The sequence below is a fragment of the Stegastes partitus genome, unplaced genomic scaffold (genome assembly GCF_000690725.1).
Source record: "Stegastes partitus isolate 25-593 unplaced genomic scaffold, Stegastes_partitus-1.0.2 Scaffold1797, whole genome shotgun sequence".
Classification (NCBI taxonomy): domain Eukaryota; kingdom Metazoa; phylum Chordata; class Actinopteri; family Pomacentridae; genus Stegastes; species Stegastes partitus.
In genome coordinates, this window is record NW_007579528.1 from 8,661 (window position 1) to 28,775 (window position 20,115).

General features: G+C 44.3%; 1 protein-coding gene across 1 annotated transcript in view; it reads right to left on the reverse strand.

Moving 5' to 3' along the window:
- Positions 1–18: 18 nt before the first annotated feature.
- Positions 19–20,115, reverse strand: part of pgs1 (phosphatidylglycerophosphate synthase 1) — a 25,052-nt gene continuing 4,955 nt past the window's right edge. The window contains exons 2-10 of the mRNA XM_008302345.1: positions 16,884–17,094; positions 13,271–13,348; positions 9,376–9,475; positions 9,102–9,291; positions 6,513–6,691; positions 4,228–4,427; positions 2,717–3,008; positions 240–388; positions 19–144 (exon numbers count right to left, since the gene is read on the reverse strand). Of these exons, the coding sequence (XP_008300567.1) occupies positions 25–144; positions 240–388; positions 2,717–3,008; positions 4,228–4,427; positions 6,513–6,691; positions 9,102–9,291; positions 9,376–9,475; positions 13,271–13,348; positions 16,884–17,094 (1,519 nt within the window). The 3' untranslated portion in view covers positions 19–24. The remainder of the gene's footprint in view (positions 145–239; positions 389–2,716; positions 3,009–4,227; positions 4,428–6,512; positions 6,692–9,101; positions 9,292–9,375; positions 9,476–13,270; positions 13,349–16,883; positions 17,095–20,115) is intronic.

Here is a 20,115-nt window from a genome sequence, read left to right on the forward strand (position 1 = left end):
TGTGTGTTTGTACCTGACGGCGTCTCAGAAGAAGTTCTTGATGAGCGGCGTCACCAGCTTCACCCACAGCTTGACGTGGCGGTCGGGCCGCTCGAACGTGGAGCTGGACACCTCCGTGGAGCGCCGGTACAGCGTCTCCTGCTCCTGGGAGTTTCAAAACACAGGTGTGCGTTCAGTAAGCGGTTAGGCGCTCATTCATCATGGCGTCTCGCTGTGCTTTGAGGAAACAAAGAGCCGACCTCCTGCAGCTGGCTCTGCAGCTCCTCGTTCTCCGTTACTATGGCGATCTGGGCCTCCAGGTCACGGTGAACCGAGCGGTAACCGAAATTAGGGGAGCCAATTAGAGTGAGGCAAGGCCGGTCCTGCCCCTGGAGGTAATACCACAGACCTGCAGGAGAGGAAAAGTGGAGTGAGCCAGTGAGGAGGTAATGCTTCAGAGAGCCGCTTCCAGCAGAGACTTCTGTCGGCCCCAAACCACAACTAAAAGGAAGCACATGCAGAAATCCCCAGCGTCGATCCAAAACCCGAAAATATGAGAGAGAGTGAGTGTGCATCCTCGTCCTGAGGCTACGACAGAGTGACTGTACAAGCCTTCGTCTCTCACGCTACATACCGCCGCGACCGCAAGAAGAACAGCAGAGCAGGCAGAGGACCAGCCACACTGTGTTTCAGCCAGTCGTGGCCCACATGGCAACATCTCATTAGATCCTGGACGGGGATTTGTGTGTAAATATAAAAAAACTACAACCAAATGCTGAAAATAGTTTTTCACTTTTCAAGAGAGGATGAAACAAATGTTGGACGTATTAATGGAAACTGACAACAGAGCCTCAAACACTGACCTCTGTCGAGTTCTGGTAACGTTAGCGATCAATCAGCGGAGTTTTCAGCCCAAAAACCACAACAATGGAAGAATTTATGTTCAACTTCGCGTTCCTGGCTCAGTGTGGGAGACGCTGCAGAAACCTTCTTGTTTTTGGCGATTACAGTTTTTACAAAAACACACAAGTCGAAAACAAACACGGAGGAGATGCACCAGTGTGTTGACTTAATTTCGACACTTCCTGATCTCTGAAACGGCCTCGTATTGGCTCTGATGTTCTTATAAATCTGGAGCCACATTTATTAAACAGTGCAAAGAAAAAAACTGCACATAAAACAACTGATATTTCTTGTACGACCGGTCATATTAACAGAACAAACGCTGCAAATCAAATGACTGTTGTGGGGCTCAATGGCACCGAAAAAGAACAAAGAGAAAAACCGCAGAGAGAAAAAACTTGACTGACAATGAGGTGGAGGTCCTGATTAATGAGGTTAAGATAACAAAACATTATTTAGAATTTCTCTGGAGGACTATTAAATAGGAAAACGGACAACAGGTGACTACAGAAGTCGATGCCATTTCCCGCAGAGGTTAAAGAAACTAGATGAAAAAGAAAAAAGCAAACAACTGCCACAGGAGAAGGAGGGTAATCCACCTCGTCATTATCGCCCCGTGGTTCATCGGTGATTCATCCTTTACAGGAATCATTATTAAAGGTGAATCTTCCCTATTGTATGTTGTGGTCTGGTTGCGGTGAGAGTTGTGTAGCTTCAGTTACACTCAAACAACTGAAATTATTTTTATTCAACCTCCAACCGACGGTTCTGAAATCCTCCCTGAAAAAAAAAAAACAAAAAAAAACTTTTCCACAAGATTACGGTCCGTTTGTTTCCAACAATCTGTGACTTTTATAGGATTTGACCTCAGTTTAATGAGCCTAAATCATCTCTGAGGCTCTAGTTTCTGCATCGGCGAGTGTGTGAGGTTTCAGATATCGCAAATTTGGTCATCAAAGGGTTCATTTAACGCCCTGTGTGTCCAGTTTTTGTGCCTACAAGAGCATCAAACGTAGAACATAGACGCCAATTACCTGCATGTGTGGAACCTCAGAGAAGCCACTATACAACAGGACAGTTTATCTAATGAACCGTATTCAGCAGCATGATTTCAACTGATTGATCTGGAGGTTTAAACCTTTTCTAAGAGAGAAACCTGGATGTGAACCATCAACCAGGTGCTTCTACATTAAAGCTCTCTCTCTCTCTCTCAGACGGCTGATAAATGACGCCTCTGGTGTTGCTGACGGCTGTTTCCACCAGTGCAGAAGCCGCTGTGATTTTAGGAGCTTCGTCTTCCTACACGTCGAGCCACGTGTTCGTGAAAGCTGGCCACAGACTAACTACCTGCAGGGAAACACTTGAAGCTCCTGATCCACTAGAACGGGTTCTACAGGCGAAACAAGCCAAAACAGGCTCCTCATGTGAACATACATGTATGATGCTTTTCTGTACATACGGAAAGAAACAGCTGCTTCTTCTTCTTCTTCTGAGGCTGTCAGACTGTTGAACTCTGTAGCCTCACACCACCATCACACACGGACTGCACCAGCTGCACTTCATCCATATATGCACAATATTTTAACCACCAAGTGTAATATTACAACCCACCTCGCTGCTACACAAAGATTTAGTGCTAAACAACTGACCCGAGTACAAATTTCATACCACTAACACATGAATGTGAGCTGGCATGACAAAGAAAGTTCCTTAAATCCTTGATGTTCTGAGAAATGTTGTGTTTAATCATCCAGACTGACTGACTAAGTGGAAAAACAACAAGTCTGTGAGCTTTAGTAGACGAGCTGCTCCGTGGTGCTCTTGTTCCACCCACCTTTGGCGTGGAAGGTCCACTGTGGTCTGTGGTACTCGTGCAGGTGGACCCTCTCCTGCTGGCCCAGCCGGCACACCTGGCTGTAGAACTGCCTGGCGATGTGGATGTAGGCGGCGGGGATCGCCCCGGCGACGCCTTTGGCCCCGAAGAACCCGTTGACCTCCGGGGAGGCGGTGAGGATGCGGTAGCTGGCTCCGGCGCCGAGCACCAGCCGCATGTAGGCCCGGGTCAGGTTGAAGTAACCCGATGTTAGAAACACAGTGGAGTCCGGCCCGGCGTCTGTCAGCAGCCGCTGAGGGTCAACGACAGACAGAAAGTAAAGAGAGACGAGTTACAGCCGCGGCGTCGGTGCTTTAGTCCTCACACTGTGAAAACAGAACCGCTGACATGATCTGATTACTGGTCTCGTTTATTTTCATACTGATGAATTTACTCGTGTGATAAGATGCTTTTCATTACATGAGGAAATTATCCTCCTCATGTTTGCTCATGCACGATTAATTCATTACTTGATTGGTGGAACTTACTGTAGAAGCCGATAACGTAATAACGGCTAATAACATAAATATGTTTGCAGTTTTTAAAATATAGTAGGCCGATAACGTCATAAAAGTCCTGAACCGATAACATAATAACTTATTACGGCTTCTATACTTGCTTTTCTCAGTTTAATTATGTTTAAGAAAAGTGTTTTTTGCAAGTTGAGTAAATTTCGATCAGTGAGCGATTCTTGATTTCAGGAATTCCATCAATAAATGTTCCTTTTGTTCCTGTTTCTGGATTTTACTGGCGGTTATTCTAACAATCAGAGCCAGAAACAGATTTATTTTCAGGTATAGTTCACCCAATACGAGGAATTTGTTCTGGTGGGTCGGTGCAACAGTAAACATACAGTGAGGTACAATGCACAAGATGAAAACAAGATAAAAATAGCTAAAAAAAAATAAAAATAAAAGCAACTAAAAATAAAGACAGCTTTAGTAGCGCAAAGCAGAAGATAATGTGCAGTGAAGACTTAAGTTTAAATAAGAACCATAGAACTGTGGTATTATTAACAAGAGTGCAAGAGTAATAATTAGAAACAGATAAACGGCAAGAATAACAGCTGCATCAACTCTAATAAACAAGAACACGATAAATAATAATAAATATAATCGTGCAACAAACTAAAATTGCTGAATTTCTGCTCAGACAGTTGGATCTGGTTCCTGTTTATGCAATGACACGATATTACATTAGAGATAATTTATTGTCTTTACTGTGTGACTAATAAACGCTGTTCAAATATTTATCTGCGGTTTATTAATCAAACAGGAGCTTATTAGTCATCATCTGATTAAACACACATTCATTTATACGACGTGCGCTTCAGCAAAATGAGCCAAAAGCGAATTTTAGCGAAACCCTGAAGACACCAGCGAGCAAACGCTTTGACAGCTTGATGTGTTGTTTACTCGTTTTTGTCATTTTCAGCTCCCGAGTCGACCAATCAGAGGAGGACGGAGGCTCACCTGTGTGACCTGCTCGTCCACCTGGATGCCCAGAGGTTTCATCTGCACCAGAGGAAACACCCAGGTGTCCTCCTCCCCCTCGCTCAGGCCTTCGTCCTCCGAGTCCTCCGACCGGCTCAGCAGCCGCTGCCTCACGTGAGCCGTGTTCACCACCTCCATGATGCGCTCCCTCGCCGCCGCCGAGAAGTCCTGCCGGTTGCCTGGTTGCCGTGGAGACACAGCGTGTGAGTGACAAGTGGGAGGCGGGTCACGCCGACCTCTGGGTCACAGCGGCCTGGGTTTGTGCTGCTCGGTTTATGAGGTCTCGACGTCTTTTTCTTTCAGTTTTAGGGCGAAAATGTTGCAGGAAGGTTTGGTTTATGTTGAGGTAAGAGTTAGAGTGAGGGCAGCGGTAGTTATGGTCACGGTTAAAGTACGTCTGTGTCAGTGTAAAGACCTCTGAAGTGATGGAAACACTAGTGGCATAAAGTACAAAAAGAGGAAACAGAGCAAGACGTCCGCTTAAGAGCTTGTTTCCAGTTGGTTGTCAAAGGGCCATTAAAGTAGCAGCATGTCAGGATTAAAGGGTCGCCCACAATTACAAAAATGATCCAAGAAACACAAAAGTAGGAGTCCAGTGTGTCCACTGTTCCAAGTCCACGTTAAAGGTAGTTATTCTGTCCCACCTGCCTGAAAATCTGAAGTCCAGGCTGTTCTTCTGTTACTTATCTACATCTACGCCTGTCAACAGCTAGTTTAGCCCTCAAACAAAGAATGAGCAGCTTCATCACAGTTCAAGAGCTCATTTGCAAAAACAGATACAGTCGTGACTCGATAATCCGACCCTTTACAATCCTAAACCTTGCTATCCCACAGGTTTTTAGAAAAAAGAAACCCATTAAAAACAGCCTTAACATACCGACAGCCTTGGATTCCGACCCTGACATGACATTTAATGTCACCAATCAGGATAACGGCGTGTTATCTGACTGAACAATCCCACAGATTGGCTACGTTCACACTGCAGGACTTGATGCTACATTCAGATTCCACTGGAGAAATATTATCCAGCTTAATGTTGCTGTTTTTGCAGCACCGTAAGCATCGTAAATGTTTTTTTTATTATTATTAAACTGGAATAAAGGCAAACATGTCACCCACAGATTACTCTGAACCTTGGTGAATTAATTAAAAACAACCCTCATGCATGGATGACACACAGGCCTCTAAACCGGCACAAATCTCTGCTTTATTAGCAATTCAAATACGTTTGTAGCTACGACCTTTAACATCTGTTTGCGTTGGTTAGAGACACTCACCAGAGCATAACAGCAGAATAAAGAATGAAACGTCCTCGTTGGCTGAATGAACAGATCGATTAAAAATAGCTAAAGTGAAATATTACGAATCCCTTTTCTCTCAGCATTTCAGGCCTTTCTATTGACAGAAAACGAGAGTTAAAGAAAACAGCGACGCCCAACAGCACTCAGCAAACAAACGACGCATTTCTTAGATCGCTGTGAAAAATGCAAAGAAAACATCTTTCAGACGTCTGACGCCAAGAAAAACACCATCAGCAGGAAGAATCTATGTCAAGAACTGATTGACGCGGAAAAACAAACACGATACTGAACACAGTGGCGGAGCAGGTGAGCCAGGCGATCTGGTCGAGCATCTTCACAGGTGAGCGAGAACATTTACTTTTGTTCCGCGTGTGGGTGAAGTGACCCTTTATTCTGCAGGTAGCGGCGTGACAACAACACTTACAGCTTTATCGCCGACGTGCTGCAGATAAATTAGCTATTTTTGTGCCTCGACACGCTCGGCGGTGCGTACCGGTTCCCATCACATGTCTTCTTCCAGCAACACCGTGACATCACAACTCTATTCCTGGTGTTCGTTTCCATGGCGGTGCGCTCCTGCAGACATGATGTCATTCATCCCTCAAACTAACATCCTGGCAGCCTGCGCTCTGGTTACGGACACACTGTGTGAGTGTGTGTGAGTGTGTGTGTGTGTGTGTGTGTGTGTGTGTGTGTGTGTGTGCGCAGGCCAAATCCTGACAATTCCACATCCGGCTGCATGGCGAGCCAACCCCCAGAGCTCTCTACATCTTTCTCACAGAGCTCGTCTCTCCCACCAGCGTCTCTTCGCCTGTCTAAGCTTTCAAGCTCCATTAGCGGAGTCGGCCGGCTCCTGGTGCTGAAAACCACGCTGTAACCGAGCGCCGAGTGTCACGCGCTGTCAAAACATGTTGGAGGGTAAACATGCGTCTGTGTGCACACACGGGCGTGTTGGGTTTCTACCTTTGTACGGGTGCACCATCCCCTCCAGCATGGTGACCGAGTCGTCGGGCTGAAGCTGCAGGGACACGTCTCCCACGGCCTCCACCAGGTCGGAGAAGAAGTCGGCGACCTCCCTGCAGTTCTCCAGCAGCACATAGCGGTCCTGTCTGTTGGTGAAGTACGAGTCGCTCAGGTTGGCCCTGAAGAGTGACAGCGAGAGACGGATGTTTGAAGAAAGCGAGCGAGTGTCAGGGAGGAACGAGAAAAAGAACAAGTTCCTTTCTGTTCGCTGTTTAAACCCCTAAAAGCTCATCTGTGTACCAACGTTACATATTCATACGTTGTTCCATTTAGTCTCCACCTCTCTGGCTCATGCTGCAGCCCAAGCACACCAGCCATCCATCCATCATCTCTACACCTTAATCCTCACTAGGGTCGTGGGGGGCTGGAGTCTATCCCAGCTGACTCAGGGTGAAGGCAGGTTCACCTGGACAGGTAACCAGTCTATCACAGGGCCACACTTAGAGACAGACAACCAAGCACACTCACATTCACACCTATGGACAATTTACAATCACCAATTAACCTCAACATGTTTCTGGACTGTGGGAGGAAGCCGGAGAACCCGGAGAGAACCCACACTGCACGGGGAGAACACGGATACTCCACACAGAAAGATCCCGGGTGTCCTCATCAGGACGCCAGCCGGCAACCTTCTAGCTGTAAGCTGCTAACAACCGAGCCACCATGCAGCCCGAGCACACCAGCTTACCTGTAAATCAACCAAACATGTTTGAACCGGAAACCGATTCTGAAGAATGACGATGAGTCAACAAGAATCGGTTTCTCAGGAAACTATGGTTACATGAATCTGTTTTTGAGATTATCATCTGTTTGCTGCAGTTTCTAAGTAAGCTAAAAGGTGAAACACACCTGAATGGGGTTACAGGTCGGACTCTGGATGCTTAAGTTGCACCGCTGATGTTATATCTCCGCCTCTCGTTGTGAATTCATCATCTTTGTTTTTATGGTTATTTCATCTCAGGGGTCTTCAGCTCAACCATCACTGATTTGCTTTAAATGTTCTGTATTTAAACCATATCTGTGAAATTCTGAATGGAAACATCAGGTGCTTTCTAAGATACTAAAGTATTTGATATTTCTGACTAAAATTTCACAAATCTCCATATTTTATGCTTTAAAAATCTGAGGCAAATCAGAGCTGGTCGAGTGGAAATTGTTCTAAACTTTATTGATCATCAGGTTTTCAACTTTCCGACAGTCCTTGAAGGCCTCGTTTGTGACGTACTGATCCGACGTAGACGTCATATTTCATCAGAGTCGCATTTATTCTAAATGTCTCATTTTCAAATTTGCACACAGACTGACGAATCAAATTAAATCCTGTGAAAAACAAAATAATTCTGTGACAAAAATTCAGGGACTCTCCGGCTGAACTGCGGGCAGTGTTTAGTACAGAAACGATACAAAGATGTAAAATATCTTTAGTGTGTAGAGGTGGATTTTTTTAAAACAGTATTTGGGAAACACCTGGAAAAATATTGTCGATTACAGGTGTTAATTAAAAAAAATCTTTTACTGTTTCCATTTATCTGCTAGAAAAATGTGACAGGATAAAAAAAACCACAAGTCAAACATTAGAAAAGCGGTGGCATCGTTTCTGAAGACCAGATAACTGCATCGCTAACAGGACGAGTCATTCCTCCTGAGCGGTAACACGACCGGCGTCGCCTCATCATTTACGGCTACAGGCTCCATGCTGACTTACCAGTGTGTGTCTTTTAGAGTTAATCACCTCCGTTTTGTTCATCCAGTTCGACCTGCTTGTGTAACGCGTTTTCCTGCCAGGGAGGAAACGAACGAAATGAGTGAAAGCGGCACCGAAGCGAGTTCCGACGTCTTTAACCGACGGAACGTTGGCTTTGGAGCGCGCCCAAGGTTCTGCATTTTTCCTGCATGGGTCAAACGTGCAATGAGAACATTTCCTCGAACTGGTGGTAAACATGAGCGGCTTTATGCAAACACTCCACCGATCAGCACTTAACTACACGAGGGGCGAAGCAGGCAAGAGGGGAAGACTTCACTCATTTGTCACACACATAAGGTGCCTTCAAACCTCGACGGGTGACGGCTCTCCTTTTCTTGCACTAAAAGCCTCTGAAGACGTCTGACTGGGGAGGCTTTTCTTCCAACAGAGCAGCATGTGTGTTTACTAGTCTCGTTTGTTTGCTACATGTGGGCTTCTTTTTTTTTTCACTTCTCCCACAAGCCATCGATCAAGGTCAGCGTGCCATTCTGTGTGCTGAACTGAAATGGAGTGGAAACCACAGCGGCACCGTGCCCGTCGGCTCTGGAAGCACACCCACACTGATCTCCGTTTTTTCCCTGCACATGTCAAAATGTGCATTGAGGACATTTCTGGCAACGGTGGCGAACACCTGCGCTCCGCTTTGTGCAAACTGATGGGAAATGAGGGCGAAAGGAGGGAAGGAGGAGGAGGAGGGGACTCCACTCTGAACTCTAGCTTGAATTCAAACAAGTAAACTCAGCGCCAAAAAGTAAACAGCCAGACCGAACTCTGCCTTGTACCCGCTGATGATGATGCTGTCGTCGAACAGGTAGACCTTGATGTGCTGCACCCCGATGGTCTCGTTGAAGCGCTGCGGCACCAGCAGTCGCAGTAGCCCCCTCAGGTCCGGGGTGTGGTACAGGGACACCCGCATCTGGGAGGTGAAGCGCTGCAGCAGAGGCAGCAGCATGGTCCTCGAGTTGACCTGCCCTGAAACACAGTCGCACAAACACAAGTCAGCGTGGCGTGGAGGGGAGATCCCGGGAAAGGAGCTCGAGGAAAACGGCAACAAACCTCGTGATCCACGAGTGTAGTCCAGCAGCACGGACACCTTCAGGTCGGGAGAGCGACTGCTGTCCTGGGAACGCTGCAGCGCCTCCTCCATGCAGTCCACCTGAACGAAAACACATGAAAACACGATTCATTCAGATCAAAAGCACGGTTCAGTCAGACTCGTGTCGCCTCGAGCCCGGCGGAGCAGCAGGCCACACCGGTCTGCTTAACTCGGCTCCTGCAAACACAAAACAAATTGCTGCCTTGTGGCAAAGTTTCTCAAAGAGACACTTAAAATGCAGCTTTTCCATCCGACACACAGGCTTCAGCTTTAAGTTGCAAAACAATGTTCGAATTTGGAGAAAAAGAAAAAAATTAAATCAACATTTACTAACACAGCACACACTGTGCTTCATGTGCTTCTTTTGTCTGTTTGATTAAATGTTTTTGAGCTTAAATACACAAAATAAAGTGCACTCACCTACATCAACTTAAAAAAAAACCTTTCTGAAATGAAAGTTTTTAGTCGATTTTAATCATCTATTGGCAAATATGAACCAGATCTACTGCTTAAATGGTAGAACTTGATTCTGTTCTTTGTCTCATAATGATTCAATGTTTGGGTTTTGAGCTGCTAATCAGAAAAATGAAGACATTAAAAGACGTCACATCAGGCTCAAGGACATTACGACGGCGTTTTCTGAGGTTTTATCACCAAAATACCTCATTGAGAATATATTCTGCAACATTTTTCATCGGTTTCAGCTCCTTTCCTCTGCACTATATCATTATAAACTCATTCTCAAACAAAAAAAAAAGCCATATGAGACACCAACACTAAACCGTGACTAGTTTCCGTCCTGCTGATTTATTCCGGCACAAACTACGACTCTTAAACTTCAGGCCTATCAGCTCTTTTGTGAGCAGAAAACTCGTCGAGCGCATTTTTCTGGAGACAAAAGCGCTTCCTGCAGCCTGTAATTATCTTTTCACATCTCACTCAAAAACCATTGTTTTGCAAACCACAAGCGGAGATTAGAAGCCCTCCTCTGTGAGAGCAGGTGGCGGCGATGGGCAGGTTCCAGCATTCACTGTAATCAGCTGCAACTACATTTAAATATTGTCTCTGCAGCTAACGTGTGAAATTCTGGTCGCAGCTTTGACCACAATCAGCACCACGCTGATCTCCATCCTCGCAGCTGTAGATGCAAAACAAACGAACGGATTAATGATTTATGAACCGATTAATTAATGATTAATTCATCAGACACCAGCGCCGTTTTATCATGCGAGTGTGGGAAAAGCCTGACTCACCGCCGCGCTCGGGTAAGGGCGCCGCCGGTGGCCGCTTTGGCATTTGGTTCCCCCTCCTGACATCAAACCGGAGCCGCTTAACTTCTGCCTAATTGTGCATCTGGTGCCCGAGTGCATTCCTGATACGTCACCCCGCAGCGCCGCCTGTTTATATGCCAGTAAAGCGGTTCTAATTTCCAGTAGAGAGCCCTTCAGGGACGCACGTATTACCAACACTTCCAGCTCTGGAAGTTTCCTGCGGAGTAAAACTGACGACGAGTGGGAGCTCAGAGGAAGAGCTGTTTATCTCCGACAGCTGCGGATCAGCGTTATCGTGCCGTGTGAGATTTGCCTAAACTCCTACCTGCAAGAAATTAAAGAGGATCGCTTCTACTGCTCTCAATCAAACCTTCAGCAGGATTTTTATTGCTTCTCAGCACTGATTAATCCCTCGACTTTTATGTCAGAGTTAAGTTCTGATCAAAACTACAAAATCCAACGCTGTAGCTGAACATTTCCACCTTGAAACCACGCTGAAGGGGCGCCGCTATAGGTCACCTGGTTGAGCTAGTGTCCAATGTTCAGGGGCTATAGTCCCCAATGTGGAGGTCATGAGTTCGAATCCCGCTCATGGCCTTTTTCAGCAGGTTCTTCCCCCCCACTTTCCTGTCTCTCGCTTAACTGCACTTTAAAAAAAAAGGCCAAAAAAACCCAAGAAACTGCGCTGATGACAGTCCAAACAACACAAAGCCAGACTTTTCATATGAAGCAGAACTAAAGAGCAAATCGTCTCTACTTGCGAGCTGGGACTTTGTGCTTAGCTGTTCTTCAGATTTGGTTTCTGGTTTCCAACGTGTGTGAATAAATGGCTCCACTTTGCCGTCGTGCAGGTTTATGGGCCTCAATAGCCCACTTCGGGTCAGATTGTTCTACAATTCTACAGCTTCATTTTTATCCAAGAGCAGATACAACACCAGCGAGGATCTACAGTCGCCCTCAGATGTATTCATCCCCTTCCATTGAAGAAAAGGCAAAACAGTCACTCAAATAACTAGAAACTGAAAAAGTAATAATAAATAAAAATTTGCTAAATTATAATTTAGTGAAATAAGATGTTGCTTTTGGATTGTGGTTGAAAAGAATAATTTTAAAAAACAAATAAAACTGTCCTGGACACATGAGAGCCCTTTGCTGATGAGCAGTGGGTCAGAACACCTGTCAACAGGTGAGAAGTCTGAAAACACCTGATGGCAGCGATTGGCTCAAAGGGTTGTCCAACTAAATATTAGTTCACGGGTCCCATCATGCTTGTTTTATTTTTTTTTTATATTTCTGTTGATCCACAATTCCAAAGCAATGTCATGATGTTCATTACATTTTTATTTATTATTACTTTTGTCAGTTTCAGTGATTTTTTTTTACCGTCTTTGAATACATTTGAGGACGACTGTAGTCCAGAGAAAACAACCTGGACAAGCGCCACAGAACAAGTTCCCGTGTGGCAGGGCGTTGATGCCGACAGCAGGCTGATTCTACAACAACCAGATCGTTTATGAGCTTTCTCCCTTTTTCTCTTTGCATTTTGTTGCCGCGTTACTCCACTTCTTGGCACCTGTGGACAAAATTACCAGCACCTGCAGACGACGAGCGGAGTAGCGGGAAACCTGCAGAAGGAATGTGCATCTCATTGTCTCCTGCACCTACATGTGCATCCTCGAGCACGTGCATGCAACTAAAGAAAACACTCCACACAAGAAAAGTTGTATGTCAAGTGCTCTGAGCAGCCTTTGCGTATCGTGCACTGAAGACAAACATCCTTTGCTTTACATTATCAGATTATTCTCACAGCCTGCAGAGTAAACACGCCGTGCAGGTGTGACCGCGCACCGATCCGACCTCTTTGTGCCGAGCCCTGGATCGGGGCTGCGTTAGCGGATCCAGGCCCTACGTCGAAATCACACCTGCAGTTTGCATTCTTCGAGTCTAAACCGCAGACCACACTCGCATTTTTCTACTGGACGGAGTTTAGCCCGTTGCGTCCAATTTCAAGCCTGAAAACAAAAGTCACATGGACCCGCTGCACCTTATTAACTCGCATTTCTAGTAATCCATCATCCTGTGAGGTTGCAGAGTTTGGCAGCTGATTCTGATGCTTTTAGCCGTAATTAAGCATGTTGGCTTCTCCGTGCCTTTCCTATGTATTTCGCTCTGCACGCCGCTTCTCGTACCAGCTCAGGGAAAAAAAACACGAAAAACAGCTGAATGCGAGCATCAGTCCAGACTGTGGTTTGCTTTCGGTTAATGTTGTTATGCTAGGCTTTCCAGGCATGAAGAACAGCAGGCTATCACATGCCAGCGCTGGTCTCCTCATACCCATAAACCCTTGCATTCTGGGGTCATTCCTTGTAGTTGGTCTGGAGTACATTTTCATTCTGAACAAACCACAGTGCGGTCGTCCTGGAAGAGAACTCTGACTCATATTTTCTGGCATCTCTGACCAGTTATTTGGCACACGCTCATGTTTGGATGTTACTGTTCTCACCTGCCCAGAACTACAGAAGTAAAAGTAAAAAAAGAAAAAAGAAGAAAAGGAGGATCTGCTTCTCTTAAACACTTCTCTCACCAGCTCCTGCTCCAGCTGACCCGTTCCCAGATACAGCGAGGCCATCACCACTCGCCTCTGCGCCGTCTTGATACGAGCCTGAAGGGAAGGAAACAGAGAAACGAGCAATCACAACAAGAAATCAAGAGCGTGGCGATGCGCGTGTTACGAATCTGGTTACCAACGTTTGATATTGTGAAATGATAACCTATTTACTGAAACTACACTTCCTGCCAGTTACAAGAACTCAGCTGGCTCCAGGCATGAGGAAATACTCGTGAGGCCAATGTGGGGCATGAAACAACACCTCAGGTTAGCAAAATGTGTTTTTAAAATGACAAATTATGAGAGTTTCATGTTAAAACAATGTAAAAGGAGTCACTGAAGGGAGCTACCATCTGCAGCTTCTCTCAGCTTAATGAAGGCCTCTTCAGCTCACTGATTGGCCGTCCAGCCACATCAGGCAGCTGTTTTCTAGTGATTAAAACCTGAGCGCACACTACCAGCTCAGCAACTCCACACAGTTAAAACCAGCTTGTAAACACAGCAGAGGGTTTAGGAGCTACAGGGGCAGGAGGAGACCAAACATGGAGCTAAAACAGAGTGAATGGTGGGTTTGCCAGACGACTAGATAACAACTAAAAACGTACGATCACGGTGCTTCGTAACCGCCGGACGTGTACATAAAACTAAAAACTGATATCATTTCTGCTGTTCTGAAGTGGTTATCTAGTAACAGTTAAGTTTATATAAACATTGATGACATTAAAAAGCCCTGCCGTCCACCCCGTGCTGCCAAAACAGCTCTCACTTAATCGATTTCAAACCAAATCACAAATCTGCTGCAGCGTTTAAACTACGACGTCTTTACAAATTGCCCTCCTTGTGCGACCGCCTCACTTCTAGTGGTAATGTGTCACCACACGTTTTAAATCTGTTGTGTTTGACTTTGCAAAAATCACAACGAAAATTGAACCGCAACAGAAAAATTACAGTTGGACTTTTTTTTTTCAAAATTGCTCAGCGCGATCCACAATAATAAAAAAAATGTATTTACTGTTTCCAAGACAATAAAAAGCTGCAAATTCTCACGTGTGTGAAACTAGAACAATTAAATGTTCAGCTTTACAAATAAAATTACCCTTTAATGTAATAATTAAAGGATTTCTGAAGACATAATTGGCTAATTGACAGAACGGCAGCACAAGTAGAACTCTTTAAAAATGTAATTATCTGGTAATAACACGACGGGTAAATGAAGACGGTGTGATCTTGTGACAGAGTTCGTACAGGATCAGAAAACATGAACATCTTTAAAACTAGAAATCCGAGGTCTTGTTGCTGTTACCTAATGTTTCAGTTTATGCAAGTTAATCGTGCGGTTTTAATACGTGCTCGAGGAGGAAGTAATGACGAGAATTCCCCTTAATTTTGCTCAAGGCGTCACAAATATTCTGGCAGGATCACGGAACACCGAACGCATCAGTGACGAAAAGGAAAGAGCGGAGCTTGTGCCGAAACGATCATAAAAACATGCAAATAGGGATAATTATACTACACTGGCACCTCAGTGGGGAAGTGTCTATAAAGCCATAACTCACACCCACTCACACATCCTCATGCCTTTACCCACAATAAAAGACACGCCGCTTTCACCGCGACCTGTTTGTCTAGTGCAGCGTGTCGTAGTAAACCTCCTAATATAAAGTCATTCAAATACATCAGGGATCCAAGAAGTTATAAAATCAAAACACAAGAGAGAAATTTCTCCAAAACAGGATTTAAGAGTCCCCCCTTTTTCTTTTTTCTTTTTTTTTTAAAATAAATGTTTGAGCCTCTTCATGTCTCAGCCAAACGGTGGTTTTGTCTGAGGGCCGCTCGTGTCTAACTGCCACACCAGCAGCATTCAAACCACAGCAAATTCCTCTTTCTTTGTTCCTGGAGTGGCTGAGTAGCCTAAAGTTAGAGGAAACATAAAAGGATTCCAATGTGTTGACACACAGCAGGTGTGCTAAAAAAAGAAGCAAGAACATAACGCAAAAAAAAAAAAAGATGCAGCATGCCGGTGTTTTAACTCAAACTGCAAATTTTATGGTGTTTTTTTAACGACGGATTCACCCAGTGCCCGACTTTATAGACAGGAAGTCCAACATGCACACTTCTTGTCTTTTAAGATCACTTTAGCTGGTAAAAAAATCATTTCAGGATGCCAATTTCCTGAAACAGGGCGGACGTTTTGAGAGAGAAACGCCTAAATAAATAAGTCCTGCCAGCTGCAGTGCGCTTCAACGCAAACTCAGGTGCTGCAGAATACACAAGGAAGATGTAGCTGAGAAATGAATCCTCCCTCTGAGTGTTTTTAGGCCACATTTGCCATCATACAAACTATACTTACTATATAAAAAGTCAGCAATCTGAACTCTAACACTTGCCAGCAAGTTTGAAAAGCACGCTGTCTTTACTAAAAACATAACAAATAACGGCCAAAATTCCATTTGTCGGCGCCAGAAACTGTCAAAACGTTGTTGGATTTTGACATTCCTGCCTCTGTGATGCGGCGTTTAGTTGGAAAACTACCCCAATCTAAGCTTAAAAATGTGATCTTCCATGGCTTTATTCAACAAGTTTTGTTTAAAAATGAATCACAAAACATAAACCGCCTGCAGTAACCAGATTTCGTCGAAAACTATAAAAATGTGAATAAATATGTGAGTCATGACGTATCTACAGTGTGCATTGTCAGTATCGGTAACATCTGGGTGCTCGTACAGAAATGTTGTGTACATTGAGTCCAGGTTTTTATCAATTTTTAAAAAAAAGAAAAACACAGTGATGCACGATATTACAATTTCTGGCCAATACCGATATTGGAATTTTTCTGATATCGCCGATATTACAGATGTCGATATTTAATTTTTGTTCACATCGAAAAATGGGTATAAATAAGCACTGTGAGAAACTATTCAAAAGAAGCCCAAATTAGACCACATAGTCTACTTCACTCCGTAACAAAAGTAAAACATTAAAACATATTTTAAGTCAACGACCATTTAAGTAAAAACATCTGTGAAATAGCAGCGATAACCAACGTAGAGACGAAGGCGCTGATGTTAGACAATCAGCGGCCTTCACATCGGCTAAATTTGTTCAGCGGACCGATACCGATATATGGGGAAAAGCACAAATATCGGCCGACACAGATATCTGATATTGAGATTTCTGATATCGCCGATAACCGACATTATTGATGTTGATAGTCCAGGAGCATTTAAGTAAAAACATCTGTGAAATAGCAGCAATATCAAACGTAGAGACGAAGGCGCTGATGTTAGGCAATTATCGGCTAAATTTGTTTATCAAACCGATATCGATATATGGGAAAAAAAACGCGTAATATCGGCCGATAGCAATGTGGTCGCCGATATATCGTGCATCCCTAGAATAAAAAAAAACTAAGTCAAAGAAATTCTTCTTGTTTTTATAAATTATGACACAATAACTACATAGAACACGTCTGAGTTCTCTCTACTTCCAGCCATGTTTGTGTTGTTTCCAAACAGGTGCAGGATTTTGTATTGCAGTGAAAAAAGAAAAAAAAAAAACGCTCAGAAACATCTTTCCCTGTGACACGGACCTTCATGGTCTGGTAGAACTGGTCAGGTGAGGTCAGGATGTGGACGTGGGCGCCCGGCACCCTGAAGGCAGGAACGTGTTCCGCCATCCATCGGAAGTGGGAGCAGAGGCCGTCTGTGCCCTGAGCTCCGGCGGACCCGGTGGGCCTGGAGACGCGACGTGGAGCCGGGTCGGCTTCAGCCAGCAGGGGAGCCAGCAGGAGAACGGAGGACCTGCAGGACACACAGGGACAACAAGATATTAATGTTATGCTGCAGAAAACAGCAATCTTCTACCAACAATGTGTTCCCTTCCTGTTGTTTGGTACGAGATCTCGGCTGAGAGTTTACTGATCCTAACCGAGGTTGAAGACCATCAAGATTTAAAATGTAAAAGAACTCAGGTCAGTCAGTATCACCAACATTATTTCTATTTGCTAAACACCAGAATAATGAGAGAGAATTTTTTACTACTTTCTTCAAAGTCAGAAGTTTCCATCCATCTCCTCAGTATCTGGCAGCGTTGCCTTTAAACTGCATCACTTGGGTCAAACGTTCTGGGTTTCCTTCCACAAGCTTCTCACAACAGTCTGATGAGTTCTGGCCCATTCCTCCTGACAGAACTGGTGGAACTGAGTCAGGTTTGTTGGTCTTCTTGCTCCACTAATGTTCTCCAGGATGGAGATCAGGGCTTTGTGTCAGCATCTTCACAAGGTCTTCAGCTTTTGTTCTGGGGTTGAGTCGCACATTTCAACCAGAACACTTCATCTCTGGGACACAGAACCGTCTCCTTCCTGAGCCTATGATGGCTGGACATTCCCATGGTGGTTATACTTGATGTGATTGTTTGAACAGATGAACGTGGAACCTTCAGGCATCTGGAAGTTGAACCCAAGGATGAACCAGACTGGTGGAGGTCCACAGTTCTCTTCCTGATATCTTGGCTGATGTCTTTAGATGTTCCATGTTGTCACAAAAGGAAGCAGCGTGTCTGAGGTGTGCCTCCAATTAACTCAGATGTTGTCAATTAACCAATCAGAAGCTTCCAAAGCCATGACATCATCATCTGGACTTCCCAAAATAGTTTGAAGGCATCTTAGTGGATGTAAACTTCTGACTTTGAAGAAAATAGTAAAAAATAAATAAAAATTCTCTCTCTCATTATTCTGGCATTTAGGAAAACAGAAATAATTCTGGTGATCCTAACTGACCTAAAACTGGAAGGTTGAGCTGATTTAATGTCAGACAGTAAGAAAATAAAGGTTTAGTGTCTTTTTATACAGCGTGTGTAAACTTCTGGTTTCAACTCTAGATCCATAAAAAGAAAAAAAAAAACATTCTTTATTGGTATTTTTACTGCCTTCAGAAGGTGATTTTCGGGATGTAATCGTCATTTTACTGACCTTGAAAGCCTGAATTTACTTTTTAACCCTCTGCAGACGCCCTGCTTTCTATCCAGAGAGCAGAACAACTGATAATTAATATGAATGGCTGCAGCTCTGCATGCATTCAAATGAACTAAAAAGACTTTCAGTTAAAACTTAACGCAACTAGCCGATAACAACATAGCAGCAATTTTTACTCTTATCTTTTTCACACACAGCTCATTGTGTGCCACAACAAAGGTGTGTATAGTAGGGTTAAGATGCGATAACATTCTGTTTACAAAACTGTGTCGCCCAGATTAGAGATTCCAATCAAACTGTATGTCAAAATTAATGAAAGTTAGCTACTGTTCAAACAGTTTAGTCTTCTGTTGGGGATCACGGGGGGACAGTTCACTGTGATTGACTGACAATGATCTCAACACAAGGTCCATTCAAAAGCTGCTCTGAAGCTTCAGTCACACAATCTGAGCCGATGGACTTTGTCGTGACAGCGACGCATCAACGGCTGTTTCCGAGAAAACCTGTAAAATCGTCGTGACTATCTGTAAGTGTGTTGTTTCCACCATATACCCACTATGTGGTGATGAGTTATTGCACAAAGTTCTTATCAGTGCAGCCCAACTCTGTCAAACTTGCTCAAAATAAACACATTAGAATATAAACTGGTGCTTCTCTGATAAAAAAAAACCTTATTTGTTCTCTCCTAAATGCATGTTTTTCTGTTTCTTCCTTTTATAAGCGTAACTGGAAATCCAGGTCGCATGAATGCTTTCCCAGAATGATGCATTCATGGGAAGCTGCACCTGCACGTTCTGTGTTTTGCGTCGCTCGGGGAGACCTCGTCAGACAGAACCGCTCGAATGTGTGTTATATCACAGGAAAACAATCGTTTCGCAGGTGTTGCGTTTTCGTGCCTCGCAGCCACCCGCGGCGGCTCCAGTGTCAGACGCCAGAGATTCTTCCCATTACATCAGCACACCACACTTATAATAATAATAATAATAATAATAGCTTCACATGATATGACAAATGGTGAGAAGGCAAACTGAGGCACCAGTTTATTGGGTACAAGCAGCTCCAATGAAGGAAACAGTCGCCCCACTGACATTCTAACGTTCACCATTTGTCAACACTGTTTTATAGACGTGTTGAACTGTGCCATTGTGTTGGAGGATGTAGTTTGTGGGGCTGCCGAGTTGTAATGCGACAGGTTTGCGTTGCTGCTGTTCAGCTCTATTTATTTTATTGCTTAGATATTTTGTAAATGAGGCCACCATACCTTAAACAAAGGAAACGTCTGCCAACATTGTTGTTAGCTAACAAGTAAACTAGACTGCGTGTTTGTGTGCTACCTGTAATGCCATTACACAACACACCAGTACAGGATTTATTGTGAACCAGTGCATAGTTTCTTGAATGCAGTTTGCCAGGAATACCAGGGTATCCCACTACATTCAGCTGCACTTCGCTGTTTGAACGCCAGCGTGCTTTTCTGGTTACTCTGACCCACAATCCTCAAAACAGCTGAGATGCATCACGTACGTCAGAATGTCTCACGCGAGCAAAAACAAGATTCAGGCCTGAAAACAACGGCACTCGTTTCATGCTACAGACCGTGACGGAAAATGAGGCGGTTTGGAAGGCAGGCGATGTTTCAGAGGTCTAGAAATGCTGCCGCTGATTAACCTTGATGCCAATTTATTCCCCGGTGGCCACTCGTGGTACTGCATGTGGCCCAAACTTTTCGTACAATTATGCAGGAGACATCGACAAAGCTGTTGGGAGAACATCAGGCTTCTTCTTCTTTTTTTACTCTTTCTCTTAAGACTTTTTAATCCATGGTGGTTTAATGTCTTACAAAACTTCC